Here is a 19673-nt window from a genome sequence, read left to right as displayed (position 1 = left end):
GAGCTGGCACTTTACCTTGAAATAAGCACCATTATCTTCATCTTATGGAGGATGAAGACAGTGTGAGGTGGGGTTGAGGTGCTTGTTCAAAGACACACAGAACTATCGGGCTGGGACTCACGCCCGACTCTACATGGCACTAACTGCTAAGCTGGCAGAGAAGAGTGGAGAGACTCTGGGGGAGGCCACTACGGTAAGAGTGCCAGGCTCTCAAGGGTCGTGGTTTGAATACCACCAGCTCACACTGGGGAGGATACCCTCTCCTGCCAGGCACTAGATAGACTTGTAGTTCTAATGAGAAGACCTGGCTGTACAGCAAGCCGCTGTCACTGGCCTGCTCTTGCTATTGCCTATGTGGCTCCAATACGAGGAGACAAGGTCCAGCATAGGACCGAAGGCGGATGCTGATGCTGAAAAACCGAAGAGAGGTTTCGAGGAAAAAGAGGACACTTCCTGCTGTCTGTTGACAAAGTCTTGTGCCGACATGAGGGCTCTTTGGCCTCCCTTGCGGAACAAGCAGGTGCTGTCAGAAAGCTTCAATGTTACCAACTGGACTCCTACAGCTTTACTATGCAGTACATTCGATACTGCCCTGGCCATTAGGTCTCATACATATCTGGGCACTAGAGACAAATGCAGCTAGCTCTGTGTATACCGAAGTGCTTTACAACATGGTGAGGCCACCAACGGTATGCAGCTACAGACACAGCAATTATGTTCTTCAACACCAGGAAGGCCTCGCCTAGAGCAATCTCCATAAATAATTTGATCACCCAAGACAGAGTCAAAGGTTCACATCCACAAAGGCCAGTGCAGCACAATTAGCTGCTGACACGGAGTAGTAGCAATGGTATTTTATGCTGAAATAGTATTTCACCTGCACAGAGCACTTTCACAAACATGATCTCATCTAAGCTTCACAACAAAACCTTGAGTTAAGCCTTTCCCAGTTCCAAACGACACCTGAGAAAAGCTGAAGCTTGGAGAGGTAAAGTAACTCGCTCAGGGTTGTAGTAGTAGTACCTGAGCCAGGAGTCAATCCCTGGACCCCAAAGGGAAAGTGCCTCCCAGGACAGTGTCCTGCTCTAAGTGTGAGAGCTTAAGACGGAGAGCCACGGTGTCCTATGCTGATCAACATAACATTCTCCGGGGGTGAGGGAGGGGGTGGCTTCGATGGCTCAGTCCGTTAGGCATCTGACTCCTGGCTTCAGCTCGGGTCAGGACCTCAGGGTCATGAGATTGAGCCCCGTGTTCGGCTCAGTGCTCAGCATGGAGTCTGCTTAGTTTCCGTCTCTCCCTCTCTCTCTCTACCCCTCCTCTCTTTCTCTCAAAGAAATAAATCTTTAAACCAAGACAACACAAAACATAAGATCCTCCAGGAAAGCTCTAGGGCACCTATGTACCTAAGTACAGAAGCCTGCAGATGGCCTCTGAGAGCCCCCAGTCCTAAGAAATCTGTCACCTGACTAGACCCCGGAAAGAGCTCCCTACCTGGATACGGGATGGAGAGGAGAGTGAAGTCGGCATAGCGCTGGGCTTTGTCCACCTTCTCGGAGGAGGTTACACTATAAGACAGGACACAATGTGTTACGGCATCACAACACGTATGCACCATTCCCCAATGAGTATTACAACAACGCAAAACCAACCTCTCACTAAAGAAACTACTCTTCAGAATTAGGAATGACTCCCTTCAGCAGGGCTGACTTTGAACAATTAAGAAATGTACCTTCTCTGCCCCCTACTCTAACTTATCATGTGAGAGGTTATTCTCCAATTCTGCAGCGCCCACAAGCGCGACAAACTTGCCGCTGAGTCCCACAAACAAGGCAGCACAACCACCCCGACCCAGACGGTGGAATGAGACAAGAGCAAGTAACTGAAACACCGTCCAGAGGGGGCTTCTGGGGGACTCTTGCCTCTACTGCCTTCTCCAGTATTCACTGAGGACACTCCTAAACAGGGTGGACAAATGGCATCTCAAAGGGAAAGACTTAGGACATTCTGAAAGGTGGAGGGAAGAAGGGAGAAAGGAATATTCAGGTATCTACACACAGCTGAGCTATAAGGCCTCAGTATACCTTATTTTCTAAGACAACCTCAGCATAGGTAAAAGTCAGTATTATGAAAAAAAATTTTGGGGGGGGAGTAACTTCTATCATCTCATCACCTCAACCCAGCTTCCATTATTTTCAAATTTTGCCTTATCAAATATCAAGATTTGGTCCACGTGTGAAGTAAAAATTGGGTATATACACTGATTTTTTTGTTGTTGTTCCATTTAGAAAGAGACTCTAATCTACCAGAGATGGTGCAGAACTTGGAGCCAAGGGACAAACCTTCAAGAACATCTAAGAGAAGGAGGCAGCAGAGCACAGGATAGAGACTCATGGCCCCTCAGTTACTATTTGCACGACCTTGAGCAAGTTACTTAACCTCTCTGTGCTTTAGTTTCTCACTTGCCAGAGGGGCATAGCAGGACCTGCCTTTGCAAGAATGTTTGAAGAGACAGCTAGAAGATGTGCAGAAAGCCCTCAGCACGAGGCCTGGCATGTGGTGAGCCCTTGGTAACTGCTACGGACCATCACCAACCTGAAAAGCGGTGAACATACCACCTCTGCCTATTTCGCAGCAGGTGGTCTGTACTTACTTCATGCCAAACTTCACCTTCTTGTTCTCCACCATCAGGTCACAGATGTATTTGACTGACAGGTACCGAAGCAGCTTGATGTCATAGCCTCTGACCTTATCAAAAAGATGTGTGTCTGAACTTCTGAAACAAAGAGCCGGAGGGAGAAGTTGTACTGCACATTCATTCAGAGAAGTTTGCGGGGTAGGGAGTGCATTCAAGGAAGTATAGATGTCACTGGCAAGAACTTCTGTTTGCCTTCTCCGTAAGACGGAGGGAGGGCCGAGACAGAACAACTGGCTTCAGGGAAGGTGACTTTCTAGGAGATTACCCTGCTCTCTGGGACATATTTCAAAGGGAGCAATTTGCAGCCAGGAACTGGGAAAGGGCATTTTGGCACTGCTTGACATTAAGCCAGAAGACTCAAGATAATCTCTGAGTTCTAAAAAGCAGCAAACTGGTGGCTGATAGACTCTTTGAGCTTCCATTAGAGTTTATCTCCCTCCACCCCCCCTTTTCCCCATTTATGACCATTGTTAGCCATATGATTTGCTCATAATGTAACAGAGTGAAATGCTTGTTGGGAGATGGACTTTTTGGAGCTGTTGTTGTCAACTGATTGTGAAATACTAGCAAGTGAATTCCCTCTACTTAGCAGGTCTAAGAAGCAAGGAGATAAAATTTTTCCTAATCCCCCAGGGTGTCTTTTGATCAGTCGTACAGATAAAGGCAAAAGTAGAATGAGTACATAGTTACCATTAATTTTTTAATGCCCACTGCTTTGCTGTCCACAGCAGCCTCCTCACCAAGAACAGTGTATGCTATGGAAGACGGCCTGGCTGAGGCAGAGGTCGTCTGATCTCAGCGGAAGAGCCAAACATTCTTGACCACAAGCCAGGGTTGCTGCTCTTGGAACTAACAGGCAGAACTGGGCATAGTGAGATGCCTTTTCATGCACCAAACCATGACTTTGGGCAGCTGATCTTACTAGGGTACTTGTGTGCATTCCAGAGATGCCTGACACCGGTTAAAGACTTTCCATGGGTACAGACCATGCAAAAGTGCTTTTCCAAAATATCCTACGGTGTCCTTTTCTAAAAACATTTGGAAAGGAGGTAGAAGAGTGTGAACCAGCCCATTTCCCCCCTTTAAGGGGACCTAAAATACTTCTTTGTATCAAGCTCTTTCTTAAATGTTTTTTTAAATTTTTTTTTTAAAGATTTATTTATTCGACAGAGATAGAGACAGCGAGAGAGGGAACACAAGCGGGGGAGTGGGAGAGGAAGAAGCAGGCTCATAGCAGAGGAGCCTGATGTGGGGCTATCCCATAACGCCGGGATCACGCCCTGAGCCGAAGGCAGACGCTTAACCGCTGTGCCACCCAGGCGCCCCTGTATCAAGCTCTTATTGACAATATGATGAACCATGTAATGTCTAGTCTCTAGGTCTCCCACATGAGGACTGTAGCCCTTGCCCTGGGCCTTGGTACCAGGTATGCTGTGTGACACCTGGCAGGCTGGCTGTCAGCACCCTGGTCACACCCTGGATACCACAGGGCTTGAACACACACACACACAGATATCTGAGCCCTGTCTCAGACCTGCGGACCCTGGGGCTGAGATATTGCCTAGGAGGGAGACAGACTGCTCAGACAGCTGATAAAATCAGCTCTGGTCAGAAGCTATGGGACGGACCTCAACAACCCTATTTCAGGGGCTTGGACTTAGCAGTGGAAGGAAAGGAGCCAAAGCACTCACCTGGACCAGTGATGAACATACACCATCGGTCTGAAAATGCCCACCACTGGTCAGATACCCATCCCCAATACAAGCCCAGATCCGTAACAATCTGGCACTGACCGAAGAGCGCAGTCCTCCTCGGTGATGTCCTCTGAATCGGCCCAGGCATCATCTGCACCCCCTGCCAGAGAAACCTGTCAGCACCAAGGCTGTTGCGCAGGGCTCCACCCAGGGGCTTCTTGACCTGGCTCCTCCCACCCCATTCTGACACCACCCCCAAGGACAGCCCTCATGTCTTTCCGCATCAGATGTCCCCTACGCCTGGCAGTCTTCTTTACCCCAGCATCTCCTTGAGTGATGAAGGGAAGGCCCCTGGTCTCCCCCCAGATTGCTCCTACTCCCTACCTATGCCACTGTGGTGTGGGTGGCTATTCTCCACATCTGGGCTCTTGTTCTTAGAGGAGGTAGCTCGATACTTACCTGAGAAAATATAGTTGTAGCCAGTGCGTCCATACAGCTCCCCCCATCCAGCCAGGGTAGCCGACCTGCAAATGTGCTGGGAGAAAAACAGCATTTTCAGATGCCTTTCTGAGAGTTTTCTGTTGTTTTTCCCAGCTTTACTGGGATATAATTGACATACAATATTGTATAAGTTTAAGGTTTACAACATGCTGATTTGATACACTTACAGACTGTAAAATCATTACCACCATCGCATAAGCTAACAGCTCTATCATGTCACACAATTACCATTTCTTTTATGTGGTGAAAACATTTAGGATCACCTCTTTGCAACTTTCAAGCATATAATACAATATTAATAACTATAATCACGCTGCTGTACATTAGAGCCTCAAGTTTGTACCCTCTGGCCAACGGTCAAGTTGGTTTTCTCAAGTGTGCACAGTTGAAGGAACACCTAAGACTCTGCAGATTCTTCCAGGCCCAGCTTCTGGGTCCAGGAGCACTCCCCAAAATTTTCCCAGCATCCAGGCCACAGCAGTCACTCTGAAGTATGTCTAGAATTTTTAATCTGCACCTTGTCAAGGGAACATCTCTCCCAAACAAGAGGCGCCAGAGTGCTACTAAGAGTAACGGACAGATTTAGGGGCTGACACACGTGTGTGTGTGTGTAGGATTCGATATTACTGTCCACATATATGTGCTGGGTGTGGCACAGTGAGCCCATGAGGTAGATGTGGCAGGTGGCATGCATCGTTGCTGCTTCACAGAAGGCACAGGAAGGTGAAGTGATGTGTAAGGTCAGACCAGGAGGTGTAAGCTGAGGTTTCATCTAGACCCACCTACCTCCAAAGCCTGTGTGCTTACAATCATTTGGAACTGTTTAGCACAGGGGTGGGCAACCTCTGAAGCTGGTGGGTCAATTAAGAGAGAAACGTTTGGGTTTTTGTTGTTGAAATTACATCTCTTTTCTCTTGATCAAGGAAATGTAGTAGCTGTAACTGCTTATTTTTTTTTTTTTTTACTCTTTTCCTCATTACTTAAAGATCACCTTGAGAGCTAGAATCCTAGAAACGAGGCAACTGGACTGAACTTCAAAATTTAATTTTAAGGCTGTATCTTTTATTAAACTGTGATGAGATCCAGTAGGGTTGGGGGCATGGGAGGAGATAGGTGGTAATGAGTAAGCCAACTGATCCAGAGTTTAGCTAAAGGATAGAGGTGACAGTGAGGTGGCTGGGAGTTTATATTAGAGAGAAGGGCAGCTACATGACAGAGAGGGGTGAAGTTCATTTCTGAATGGGTCATACAGACTGACAATGTAAAGCAGGTCCCTGAAAGACTGCAAAATACTGCCTGAGGGCTTCTTTTTCTTCTCTACCTGTTAGATAATGGGAGAGACAAGTTTTGTAGCTACAGGAAAGGGGTATGGGTGGGCATCACCAGGTCACCTTCCAGCTCTCTTAAGGTAGTGACAGCCTGGGGGAGGGGGCAGGTAATAGAAAAACAACCTAGATACAACCGAAGGCAGGGTGTGGTGTTTTTTCAGGGCTGGGGACAAGAAGAGATTCATGGGAAGGCTGTCCCGGCAGTTTGTGATGAAAGATATGGGCTGGGATTCCTGCTGGCCTGAGCAGGATGCACCCTGGTGGGGGCTGCTTAATTTTTCTCTGGGTCCAAAAGCATTTGAAAATCTAATGAAAATGATCAACTATCTCCAGAAAAAAACGTATACACCACAGTTAACTTACATTTTAGAGGTTCCTGGACTCTCCCAAGTTCTACCATGGACCCACCTCTAGCCGCTGCTAAGAGCTGCTCTAAGGGGACCACCCCAATAATGGGGAGCAGGGAAGTGGAAAACTGTAGCAGGGAAGTGTCAATCCGCAGGGTTAGTACCAGAAAAACTCTCACGTTAAGTGGGGAGGTCTGATTCCTGACAGCAAGAGCATAGGGGGCATTCGGCTCATTTTGAGGTCCCCCACCCCAGAAATAAACAGTCAATTTTACTGGGCCCAGACAAGGGGTCTGTGGGTCTTAGACGACTTCTGTGTATTTATCAATTTTCTTCTCCAGGTTCTTTTCATCCTGTTTCTGTAGCCTCATGAGCAGCTTTTTCTTCGAGTAAATGGATCTCAGCCTTCTCCTTCCTCTTGTCCTCCAGGGTGGCTGCTACTGTCCTGCACTTCCAGCCAACCTAATGAGCCAGGAACCCAAGGTAAGCGTGTAAGCTTCACACACAACCTTGAGAACAGCAAGAACTACCACCTGCTTTTTCTTGTCATAGGGTGGCAGGATCCCTTGAGGCGGTCCAGGGCAGCCTGGCCCTGCTGGGTCTTGAGGGGGTAGCAGGCCTCGCACTGTCTGCCAAAAGATGCGGCTGGGCACTCAGAAGTGGTAAGGGCCACAGGATGGCTTGCTGTGCATCCACTTGCAGAAAAAGGCCAGCTACTTCAACTTGTTTCTGTAGAAATTGCCAGAAATGTTGACGCCCTCACAGCACATGACTTCAAGCGAAGCTGCACCCAGTTGACCATGATGGATGCCCGGCAGCCCAGGAGATAGCCTCTGCCATTGAGCACCAGGACTGCCCTCCATCATCTTCAGCAGCCGCCTGGGAAAGCTTGTTTGAGTTTGACTGGAGTGTGTTATCGTGCCCACCCTTCCCCATCACCTAAGTTGCTAACACCAAATCTCACTCTTCTTTGCATTTTTGTTGTTGTTGATTGTTATCTTTTCAGAGCAGAGACACACACTGTCTTTGGCTCTTGAGTTTTGAAATCGTTTCTTGAACTCTCTCCTAGGTTCAGATACCTCCTTCTGTCCCAGTTCTCTCAGATCCCTTAGATCCGCCCTTGCCTCTTTGGATAAGTCAGGCAGCGAGACGTGGGTCCAGAAGGCTCACCAGAGTGAAAAGAGCGGGCAAGCTGGCTAACTCCCCACGCGAGGCACTAACCTCCTCTGAAGGAAGGTCCTCAGGGGGTACCTGGTGGAGGCTGTACTGTACGGCAGACTCTGTCTCCCGACCCCTGCTCCTTAGCCTCATAACCCCATCACCTAGCACCTTAGCACCATAAACTCCAACACTTCCGCACTCTAAGCTTAGCTTCTGACTGACAAAGCGGGATGCACTGTGGATGCTCTCTATTTACCTCATTGTAAGCAACCTCTAATTCTGCATGAGGACCAGCGCTCTGCAGGATTTGCTTATCTGGTAACCACCTTTGACACACAGATGAAGTGTCAGACCTTTACTCCCTATCTCTTAAGGGAGCAAACACAGAGAAAGATGACTTGTCCCAATTTTAATTGTCTAAAAGCCAGATACAAGTGTTGGGGGAGAAAAATGGCAAGGAGAACATCTTACCCTTACATGCTTGAACTGAGGTTTTTTTGGTTTTTTTTTTTTTAAGATTTTATTTATTCATTTGACAGAGAGAGACAGCCAGCGAGAGAGGGAACACAAGCAGGGGGAGTGGGAGAAGAAGAAGCAGGCTCCCAGCAGAGCAGGGAGCCCGATATGGGGCTCGATCCCAGGACCCCGGGATCACGCCCTGAGCTGAAAGCAGACGCTTAACAACTGAGCCACCCAGGCACCCCTGAACTGAGTTTTTAAAAAAATTTTTGATATTTTATTTAACTCAATGATATCTCAAATATTATGCCAACATATACTCACTTTAAAAATCATTAATATTTTATATTTTCTGTACTAAATCTTTAAAATTCGAACCGTATTTTATACTTTCAGCACATCTCAACTAGAATCCTTTCCTTTTAGTTTTTTTTTTTTTTTACTAATTAGAAATTTTTTTTTTTAATTAAGTAATATCTATGCCCAGCCTGGGGTTCGAACTCATGACCCTGAATCGCATGGTGTACTGACTGAGCCATCCAGGTGCCTCTTTACTTTTAGCATTTAAAGGGAAAAGTAGCCCTGACCCCAAATACAGTTGTATTTAACAAAAAAATTCCACGTGTGTCGGCTATAAATTAACTGCAATAACATCAAACATTTAGTTCCTCAGTTGCACTAGCCACACTGACCTGAGTTTTGAAGGAAGCACTTCCTAACACACCTGCCTTCCCCAACCTAGCAGAGGTATTGTCTCTGAAGTATTGGTAATAAACACCGCCATCACTGCACTAGTTACCAAGTGCCTGCTGGTGCCACACAGCTGAGAATGAGATCCCCATTTCACAACACATGTTCTCCTACCTCTCCTAATCTCCCTCTCTGTTGCCTGTTCACTTGTTTGCCACTCACTGAGCTCCATGAGGACAAGGACCACCTTATTCATCTCTGTCACCCCAGACACTAGTACAGGGCCCCTATTGCTTTATCCAAAAGCAGGAGCTGAGCTTCCACTTCTAAGCCAAGTGGATACTTTGCTAGGTACTGGGAGAACAACAGTCAGACAAGGCCCCTGTCCTCAAAGGGACTACAGCAGAGAGGAAATGACAGACATTCAAAGACACAATTAGAATGAAGCACATGTAGGGAGGTAAAAACTGAGTGAACACCGACTGTGTCAGGGGAAGCCAAAGGGTATGAAATGGTATCATGCTGCCTGGACAAGAGGTGTAAAAGAAGAAAGCAGGTTAATGGCAAAGCCCTCATAAACATTAATGAATGTGAAGGACTCCTCAGAATAATCCTTCTAACTCACTGGTCTTTCTCTGACATCAGGTGGCTTAGGGCTCTTTTGTCACAGGCCTGCCTAGTCTGTAAGTGCAAACAATCTGCCATTTAGCAACCCTACTTATTCAGCTGTTCAGTGAGGCACTTCTCAAACACGTTCAGGAAAGTTTCTTACTTATGATGTACAGACAAAGGAGTGAGACACAGCAGACCTGACAAAGCTACACAGGTCTCTCTGCTACAAGACATCTCAGAGCCTTTGTTATATCAATGTACACGTACCAATGGACTTTATGAACGTGAAGCCTGGTGGTCAGGCCAACTCAGGTACGCAGAATTTCTCATTCACGGACAGGGAATGCTTTTCACAAGCATATCCTTAACCTACTGTTCTATGGAACACACTTTGGCAAACACCGGTTTGAGTATTACCTATGGAATTTCTAGTGACAAGCACTATGCTCCATAGAACAGTGGTCTTTAACCTGGAGTTCCAGTAACTTGCAGGACAATGACAACTTCCCAAAGGGGGAGGGGGAACAGAAAGCTATAAGATCATCAACCTCGGGAGCTTCCATACAAGCTTTTCCCTAAAATCAACCTCTCCAAGGAAGCCTTCATTCAAGTCCCCTTTCTTAACTCCCCTTTCACATCTGCCCTTCTTGCATTTTATGAAAAGAAGGTACAAAGGGGCCCAAACAGGCCTCACATCCCTCCTCCTCTCCTCACTGCCCCAGCGGGCGCTGGACCACCCACACTGGGTAACCGCAGCTGGACTCTGCAAGCCACCGGGACTGTATCTGCCAAGTGAAGAGAGAGACTGCATCTGCTCCCCTCCCCTCCTCCAGGCTCTCCCGACTTTCGACTTTTGTCTGCTCCTCCCAGACTAATCCTCCTGAAAACACTACTTTCCTCCTGTATTTCCCTGCTCGAAAATCACACTGCTCTCCTGGCAAATGTAAGCACCCTGGTCAGCATTCGGCCTCCTGCAATCAATCCCTTCCATCCTCTAGCCTGGCATGCACCTTCCACTCCAGTCAGGGAGGTGTCCTGGCCCCTCCAGTTCCTGTCTCCATGCCTTTTCCCATGTTGCACCACCTGCTAGGAACACCCTCCCACCTGTCTGCCAGCTAGCATTCTGTTTTCCCTCCAGTGCTCTCAAGCCACGGCCTGCTCACTTAATTAGGCCACTGGTGAGTCACTCCACACTGCTGTCTGAGCTCCTCTTACACCACACCAGAGGACCCTAAATTTCAGTGTGGTAGCCTGAGGGAACTCCAGGTTCAGTTCAAATCCCAGCTCTTTTGGTAAACTTGGCAAAGTTACTTAATCACTTTGTTTCATCTGCAAAATGGGAACACCAATTACATCAAAGGATTATAGAAAGATAGGTAAATGAAACCACACTGGGGAGCCAAGTTAGTGAACGTCACTAAAGTATAAGCTCCATGAGGGTAAGGATTTTTGTCTACACACTGATATCTTAAGGCCTGAAACATAATACACATTCAGTAAACACTCAGTAAATTATAGGACTGAAAGAATGAACAAACAACAATGTATTAACTTACTTGGCCTAATCTAGTCCATAAACCTTTGATGTATGCATGATTATTATTCCCATTTTATAGAGGAGGACACTGAGGCCTTGTATAGGCAGGAAGTAACAGGGCCAAGATCTGAACCTATGCAGTCTGGCTCCAGAACACAAGGTGAGTGGGATGCCTGGCTGGCACAGTCGGTTAAGCATCTGCCTTCCTCTCAGGCCATGATCCCAGTGAGTCTGCCTCTCCCTCTGTCTGCTGCTCCCCTTGCTTGTGCTCACTCACTCTTAAATAATCTTTAAAAAAAGAGAGAGAGAGAGAACACAGGGTAGGATACTCTGGTGTGACTATCCCTTCCTTACATAGACTCCCCTGGAAGGTGGTATAAAAAATTGGTCTGTTTCTCTGGCCTACTTTGCACAGCACCAGGCACCCAGTTATCACCCAACACTTGGCTGGCAAATGCCAAGAACAAGATGAACATACACTTTGCATTAAGCCAGCTACCTCAGAAGAGGGTCTCAAGGAGTGAGGCTATGGTGTATTCTTACCTTGCCCTTGAACAGGATCACTGGACAGACAAACCGTCCTCTGCACCTGGCCGTCTTGCTACGGTTGACGAGGTCTTGCAACTTGCTCACTTGCACAGTGCTCTGAAACCTAAGGCATAGGCAAGAGGCAGGTCAGGCTAGCTTCTAACTGGGCATTTTGTTTATGTGTATGTGTGTTTACAGAGACCCCATGTGAGGTCTGCAACTGTGTGAGTGAATACGTATTTGACATTTGGTAAATGCTTTAATCCCTAAACTCTAGATCGTGGATATGTTAAGCTTTTCAGGAAAAGAAAAAAAATGCTATATTATACGTAATAAAATTTAAGTCATCCTGATTTTAGAACCCTTAAATGAAAAAACAAGTGAGCTACTTTGAAGACCTGGTACATAAAATACGGAAATACACATAGCAAACTGGATGCTGATTATATCTGGGGTGTACATTTTTTTTACTCCCAGAGTAAGACAATAGGTGCCGTGGGGACCCTATGGAAATCATAGGGCCATTTTTGTGACCTTTCAGGGGGCAGGCTAAGAAGAAGGTTCATATTTCACATGGTGATAAGCTTCTGATATTTCATCAACATTCCAACTATCTTTAACAGTCCAAACAGCAAACGAGGCAGAAAATGCTGGAGCAAAGGAGGTAAAAAAAGCAGCTGTTTGTGGCAAGGAGAAATACAGTAGTTAATCCACAAGGTTTGGTAAGGGAGCTTCCAGAACATGAAAGAGTCAGGTTTAGAGATGAGCACCAGCAAGGCAAAGCCATAATGCAATCAGTAGACCCTAAAAACGGGGTCTCTTCTTATAGACTCACCTACCAATCCTGAGCAAAATACTCCAAATCAGCCAGGCAGAGCTTCTGGTTGCACGAGAAAGGAGAGGCAGGAAAGTTAAAAGAGTGGGAAGCTATGTAGATTAAATGAGCAGAAGGGAGGGAAAACACTCTATGTTCCCTCCATATAAGGTAGAGGTTCCAGGTCAAGTCCTAGAAGGCATTTAATTCCTTCTACATCCTAATCCTCCTAGGCATCCACGTGATCTTGCACAGCAAATGCATACAAATAATTGTTTCCAAATGAGTAAATTCAGCAACTCCTACACACCTGTGGTAACTTTTTAAGTCTACCTGGATGCTGTTGGGATTAATAAAAGTCTTTTAAAAATACTGCTGATTTCTCAGTAGTCTTCACAGATATATTTGCAAGACACAATTATTAAAAATATAACTGCTATCAAGTGGGGTCTGAAACTAAAGTTAGAAAGAGGTTTTCAAATGAAAACCTGGACCCATAGTTTGATGATCTTGGAAAGAGAACAAGAGGTTAAAAGAACAGAACTTAACACTTCCCATGGTGTATTTTTCTGTGAGATCTGATTTAAGATGCTACTTTCGTAGTCAATTTTTTTTTTCTTTTTTGATGACAGGAAGAATGGCAAACTTGAAGAGGCTGGGGTGCCTCTTTAAGGTGCCTGTAGGGTGGTACTGCTACCCAGCAATGCCCTAGAAAGTCCATGGCTCACTGAAAACCAAGTTCTACCACTTCCCCTCACTCAGTTTCTCTATGAAATAAAAAGGCACCTCAGTACAAAATAATCTCCTAATTCAACTCAGATGCCAGGAGAATATGAAACAGAGTACACATACTATACTGTCCACAGTAGTCTTCCTCTCGCTTTTGGTGGCCCCAGGCCATTTTCATAGACCTGGTCAGCACCATCTATTGCAACAGGATCTCACTTAATCACACCAGCAGCTCCCTTGAGTTCTAAATGCCTTGAAACTGTGTTTGATTCTCCCAGGCTGAGAGCTTCCATTCGGCAAACTCCATAAAACCAAGATGGAAAACATGCCAGTATTTCCCTCTTGGGGGCTCTGGGCAGTCTCTTAACGTAGAAGCAGGCATACTTTTTCTGGTTAGGCTAGCTGGTGGTTTATTTTGCTAGTTCCCCTACTCAAAGAACCAATACAGCTTCCATTCTCAGTAGTTCCTGTTTTTATTTTTATCATCTCTTGGCCTTAGGATCTTTTTCTTACAGTGCTAAGCACTAAGCTGTGTCTGGCACATGATACTCAGATTTGAATGAATAAACGTAGACTTGTGTATTTGTTTGTCTTGCGGGACTGAGCTATTAACCTGTGGAATCTGATGCTATCTCTGGGTAAACAGTGTCAGAATTGAGCCTAATCATAGGACACCCAGCTGGTATCCGAGAATTGGTGGTATGGGGGACCCCTCAACCCCTGGAATTAGGTGCAGAAATTAACCACTATCCCCCAGCGCCTCATCTGTACTTCCCTAATTCTGGTTCTTGTTACATGGTCATTGCTTATTTACTGGGCTGTGTTACCCAAAAGACCTAATGGTAGGGACTTCATCTATCTGGTAGGGCTTCCAACTGGATCCCTGGGGACTGCCGCATGGCAACAGCTCAATGGATGCCTGTTGACAAACACATGCCTTGGCTGCTCAGAGATCCCTATCCAGACTTCTACTCCCAGATGATGGCCTAGACTGTGGACGTGAATTAACCAAACTAAACCACTTCCTGAATCCAGTTCTACCCCGTGTAATGCGGTCTAATTAGTGTCCTATTAACACCAAAGCCAGGTATGTAAAGAAGCAAAAAGTTCTGTTCCCACCTAACACACATATACTCTTTTCTCTTCAATTGAAAGGCACTGCTCACTCAGAATTACTTCAAGGCCTTACAGGAAGTAAAAAGTAAAAACAAAGTTCAAAAACTCCTCTAGGGTGATGAATATACCACCGTGGCCCTGGCCTAGAAGGTGTGACCCTGCTGGTGGAAGAACTGTGATGGTGACAGAAAGAAAAGGCAGACAGGCGCACAGAGCAGAGTGAGGAAGACCCGGATTTTAAACCCAACCTGCTTACTCCTTCTGTGATCTTCAGGAAAGGCAAGTTACTTCCCTGGGTTCTCACTTTTTCTTCGGTACAATGGAAGTACCACCTACTTTACTGGGCAGCTGCAGGACTTGAGGGAGCTAGTGTGTAAAACCCTAACACCTGCCAAACAGTAGGCCCTAGGTAAACATTCGTTTCTCCTTCTTTAAGGGCTCTACTGCATCAGCACTTCCAGGAAAAACTTCTGTGGGGCAACCAAGACTAAGTTCCTTAATGTACTTCTACTACAGGGTGGGATGGCATCACCTGGGAGCTCGTGAGAAAATGCACAAGCTCGGGCCCCACTCCAGACCTACTGAGTCAGATTTTGTGTTGTCACTAAAAGTGTAGGTGATTCGCTCATAGTCTCACTGAAGCAGCACCATCTCGACTACAGCTGAGCTTAATATCAGAATGCCATCGGGTCACCAAGGTAAAACCATCAGCAAGCGCTGAAGAGGGTGGAGAGAAGGGCAAGGAAAAAAGAGATCTTGTTGAGAAACATTAGCTAAGGGCTTAGAGATGTTGAGTCTACCCAATTCTGGGAGAAATTAGGAAGAGATAGAAACCATATATAACGGAGCCATAACAAAGCCCAAATCTTTAGGGTCAGAGATCCCTGGAGTTCTTAATTTATATGACTGAGAATATGATATAATTTCTGTGATCCACATACAATCTGTTTTTCTAATACCTTTGTTTTTCTCAGTGAACCCCACCACAACCTCATGAGATGGCACACTTACTAGAAACTACACTTTACAGATAAGGAACCTGAGGCTTAGTCCTTACACTCCTCTCACCTGGTTATTCCCCTGCTTCAAAGCCTTCTCTGGCTCCCTGTGGCCTACAGCAGTGGTCCTCAGCCTATACTGTACGGTAAGACTCATCTAGAGAGCTCCCTAAGAATGTAGATTCTGGAAATTCTGATTCAGGGGCCCTAAAATCTGTGATTTCAATCAGTGCTCGGGAGACCAGCACAATAAAACCACTAACACCACATGTCCACACTCCTTGGCCTGATGATCAAGACCATATACAAACTGGTCTTTTAGGACATGTCAGGACTGCTACTCATCCTTCCAGTTCCAGCTGAAGAGGACTCTACCACGGGCCCTTCCTAAACACACACACACTTCAGGCAGAATTAACCATTCTCCCTGGTTTGTCTGCAGCGGTGCTTCTTAAACCGAATCACTAGGGCTTCTTGTCAGGCTGTGATTTTGATTCAGTGGCTTTGGATCCAGAGATTCAGAGTCTCTAGCCAGTTCCTAAGGGGCACACTTCAGTAGTGAGGGCCAGCCGCACTCATCATAATACCGCATCTACAGGGCCATGCTTTCACAGATACTGTGGACAACAGCTTCTGGATTCTCTTAAAAGCAGCGGCAAGCATGGAGACAAGGGAACAAACTTTGAAATCAACATAAAGCATTTCCTGGAGCCTCCATGCTGTGATGATTTATTAGTGTCAAACAACTGCCACCATTTACTGACTACCTTTGGGTTATATCCTGTGCCGAGCGCTTTATATATGCTTATATATGACCTGTTGTTACCCAAAGAAAGCACTCAGGCCTTGCTAGGCCCTCAATAAATGGTAGCTCTTATTTCTAATTCTTACAATAAACATGCCAGGCTTGTAACAACTCCACCTATCTGGGATTGCACTAGCCATTTTCCTGAACAGAGATAGAGACTTAACAATGAAAAAACCAAGAGACAAAGAGATTACATAATATGCCCAAAACACTTACACAGCCAGCGTGTAAACTCAAGCAGTTTGACTCCAGACCTCAGGCTCTTAAGCCCTACAAAATGGCTAAGTTCCCTTAAGAATGTCAACAACACAGCATAGCTCCCACCCCCACTATCTTAAAAAAAAAAAGAAAGAAAGAAAGAAAGAAAGAAAGAAAGAAAGAAAGAAAGAGAGAAAGAAAGAAAGAAAGAAAAAAAGGACACTAAGGTTCAGAATGGTGAGGAGTGAAGTAAACCGTCTTAGGTCAGTGAGCCCTAAGGTGGGGGAGAAACAGAAGTCCAGGATTGTGACTTCCTACCGCTCATTCTATGCCAGGCTACTTTTTCAATCTAACCTATCAAACCCTGAATGAAACGAAGAGGCCGATAAGGTTTCACACCTGGGGAAAGTGAGTCTACCCCAGCCAGTTCCCCGCCCAGTTGCCGACTTCCTGACTCTGGAGATGAACTGTCAGAGCCTCCCCGGACAGTTACATGATGCTCACGTGTCTTTCTCCTTCTCAGAACTTTCATACTCCAGGAACACGATGTGCTGGGGGTAGTGGCCACAGATATCCCCATTCACATTTTGGATCACACTGTAACAGTAGTCTCGGCCAAACAGCTCCAGACATCTCTTCTCAATGCGCTCAACCTGCACAGAGGAGGAGACTTGAGCGTAAAGAAGATTCTGGGATTCTGAATATGAGAATTAAGCAGTTCGTGACCTGCAGAGGTCACTGGGAATGACATGTGCCTCTGTGATTATTATTCAATGCCAGGAAGAGACACTTTGCTGGGACACAGGCCCTAGATGTATATTTCATTAATCTATATGCGGTATGTTTTGGGAGGTCTCTGAACCCCTCAGTGTTGCAGTGAAACAAGCATTTGAAGGAAAGGGCTACAATTTTCGTTAGATTTTCAAGGCGGTCCACAATCCATAAAATATTAAGAACTCTTGCTCTAGATCACTTTAACATTAATCCATTATCTTCCCCTGGCTCCAGATTACTCCCCACTCTCTAGTCACAGACAAGTACCTAGACACTCTAGTTAGTGTAACGAGTAAAAGCTGCAAACAAGGCTGTCTCCTCACACTCCATTTATTTATCAAATAAAAGGATGAACTCCCCTTAAAATTGCTCTTGTTTAGTTCACAGTTCAGGGAAAGGTCCACTAGAAAAAAGGCATAAGACGTGTAATACCTTCAGAAGTCTACAAGATATCAGGAAGCCTGGAGAGGCTTTAAGGTCAGCTGCAGTGAAAGTCAGGTATAACTTAAGACAACCCTAATCTTCAGGGGTGTAAGATGGAAGAGGGGCTCAGCAAACCACTGACCCTCCACAGCCACTCAAAAGAACAATGGAGAGGAAAAAACTCATAGTGGCTTAAAGTAGGAATTCTCAAACTTTAAGATGCATGAGTATCATTAAGAAGCCTATTAAAAAATGCAAATTCCAGGTTCCCACCCCAGAAATTCTGACTCAGTAGAACTGGATGGGATCAAGGAACCTTTATTTTTAACAAGCATCCCAGACAATGCTGAAACAGGTGGTCCTCAGGCTAAGCTCTGAAAACCACTTGGTTGGTTGGAGAGTGGGGAAATCCCATCATTACTGGTCTTTCCTAGGTTACTCCAGAGAGTAGCAGGATACCAACTGCAGTACGTTCCAGCAAGTAACCCCTGCAGTCAAACCAGAGTTTTGTGGCCCAGAATGGAACAGAATCCCACTGGAAAGCCTGATGCTAAACCTGCCAAAAGCACATGGGGAATAAGAGACAGGAGGATCCACAAGATTCCCATTTGATTGCCAAACAGTGCCTAGGATGGGAATGGCCCTACCAGGCTGGATGCCTTCCAGGTCTGGCAATAAGGAGACTGAAGGGAATCCCAAGGGTAGAAAAAAGAAGAACTGAGACTTGCTTTTGATAAAGGAATAGGGGGAGTGTGGGCTGTTTTCCTAATCTATAGGGGAAGGAAAGGGATGGGCCTAGTCTAAAGTGACACTAAGGCTGTAGAAGGAAGGAACACACTCGGTCCCTATCTTGGTTCCATTCTGACCTCTGATCTGGAGCAATCCTCTAGACTTCTGGGGGGGGGGGCTTTTGTACCCATACCTGATGCACGGGAATAACCCTCCTCAGCTTCCCCTCTCTCATGTCTGAACATGGTCCCTCAGCTCTGATCCTTGACCCCCAAACGCCTTGTCTCAAGCCAAAGGACGTCCTTCCTTGGCTCACTCTGACCCCAGTTCTTCCTTTTTCGGTTTTTGAACCCGACCCTTAACTCTCCGGGTCCAGACCCTGGGAACTTCCCTCTCCTTCCTCTCACCCCTGACCTCCGCCTTTCTTCTCTAACTGTTCAAGCCAAGGAGTTCTCTTTGTGCTCTTTACACCTCCAAACTCACCTTAGAGCCGCCCGTCCCGCTGCAGTCCTTGGCCCGGTACTGAGTCCGGGAGAACTCCTCCAGCAGCTCCCCGAGCCCCGGCTCCTGCGGCGGCGGGTTGCCCGAAGAAGCCGACGGCCCCGCCGAGGCGGCGGCGGCGGCCCTAGCACCCGCCATGGCCCAGCCCCGCGTCCTCTTCAGCACTCGCCGACCCCCTCAGCGCGCCTCAGCCCTGCCCATCGCACCTGGAGCCACCAACTCCGAGTCCGCAACCTCCCGAACAGCCTCAGCCACCGCCTTCCCTTTCCACTTCCGGCCCCGCCCCACTCTGCCGGATGTTTACTTCGGTGCTGACCAATCGGAGCCCGGGACTCGCGCCCTACCCCGTGATTACCGGCCCACCCCCAAATGTGGAGCGATCCAAAAGGTCTAGGGAGAGGGAGCCGGGGCCGCTAGCAGTTAACTCTGGCTCCGCCCCTCGGGGTTTCCCCTGGGGAAGCCGGGCTAAACCATTGGGGATGCGGGAGGGGTGTTAGTGCGGGAAGTAGGAGGAAGGAACTATGGGAAATAACCGGAGGAAGAGTGGAATAAACCATTACAGGGAGAGGAGGAGGGAACGCTCGCAGGCAACTAATTAGTGTTGGCAATCATAGTAATAATAGTAAGTAAAAATAAAACAGCATTTTATAAGGCACTTTTTGTTTACACTGTTCCTCACAACGTCCTTATGATTATAGTGCTCCTGTAGTCGATCCGTGTCATCAAAGAAGGAAAGGGGAGTCATGACAGTGTTGAAATTCTGTGATTGAAAAGCACCATATTTTTCTTTTTTTGTTAATGGAACATTTCAAACATTCACAGAACTGGAGAGAATAGTATAATGATCCCCTCATGTATCCATTAGTCAATTTCAACAATAATCAACATATGCCATTCTATCTTGTTTAATCGGTCTTTCCCCCACCCAGTAGATTAATTTTAAAGCAAGTCTCATCATTTCATCTATGAATATTTCAGTGTTTATCTCTAACAGAGTAGTAGTGTTACAAAATGATTTTTAAAAAAACACA

At 46.4% G+C, this 19673-nt stretch overlaps 1 protein-coding gene and 1 pseudogene across 7 annotated transcripts in view; both read right to left on the bottom strand.

The window, feature by feature from the left end:
* MTMR14 (myotubularin related protein 14) overlaps positions 1–18928 on the bottom strand; it is a 47129-nt gene extending 28201 nt beyond the window's left edge. For 4 of the 7 annotated variants that reach the window (XM_002925044.4, XM_034658719.1, XM_034658721.1 and 1 more), the window contains exons 1-7: positions 18625–18927; positions 16720–16868; positions 11568–11676; positions 4849–4924; positions 4489–4549; positions 2651–2773; positions 1492–1565 (exon numbers count right to left, since the gene is read on the bottom strand). In XM_002925044.4, the coding sequence (XP_002925090.3) occupies positions 1492–1565; positions 2651–2773; positions 4489–4549; positions 4849–4924; positions 11568–11676; positions 16720–16868; positions 18625–18780 (748 nt within the window). In that variant the 5' untranslated portion in view covers positions 18781–18927. Of the gene's footprint in view, positions 1–1491; positions 1566–2650; positions 2774–4488; positions 4550–4848; positions 4925–11567; positions 11677–16708; positions 16869–18624 lie in introns of those variants that run through there. The other 3 variants (XM_034658718.1, XM_034658720.1, XM_034658723.1) reach the window with 3 other exon arrangements.
* Positions 4932–8269, bottom strand: LOC105240101 (annotated as a pseudogene).
* Positions 18929–19673: the final 745 nt, after the last annotated feature.

This window comes from Ailuropoda melanoleuca, chromosome 4 (genome assembly GCF_002007445.2).
Source record: "Ailuropoda melanoleuca isolate Jingjing chromosome 4, ASM200744v2, whole genome shotgun sequence".
NCBI classification, from domain to species: Eukaryota; Metazoa; Chordata; class Mammalia; order Carnivora; family Ursidae; genus Ailuropoda; species Ailuropoda melanoleuca.
Note: the sequence above shows the minus strand (reverse complement) of the source record. Positions and strands in the feature narration are given on the sequence as shown.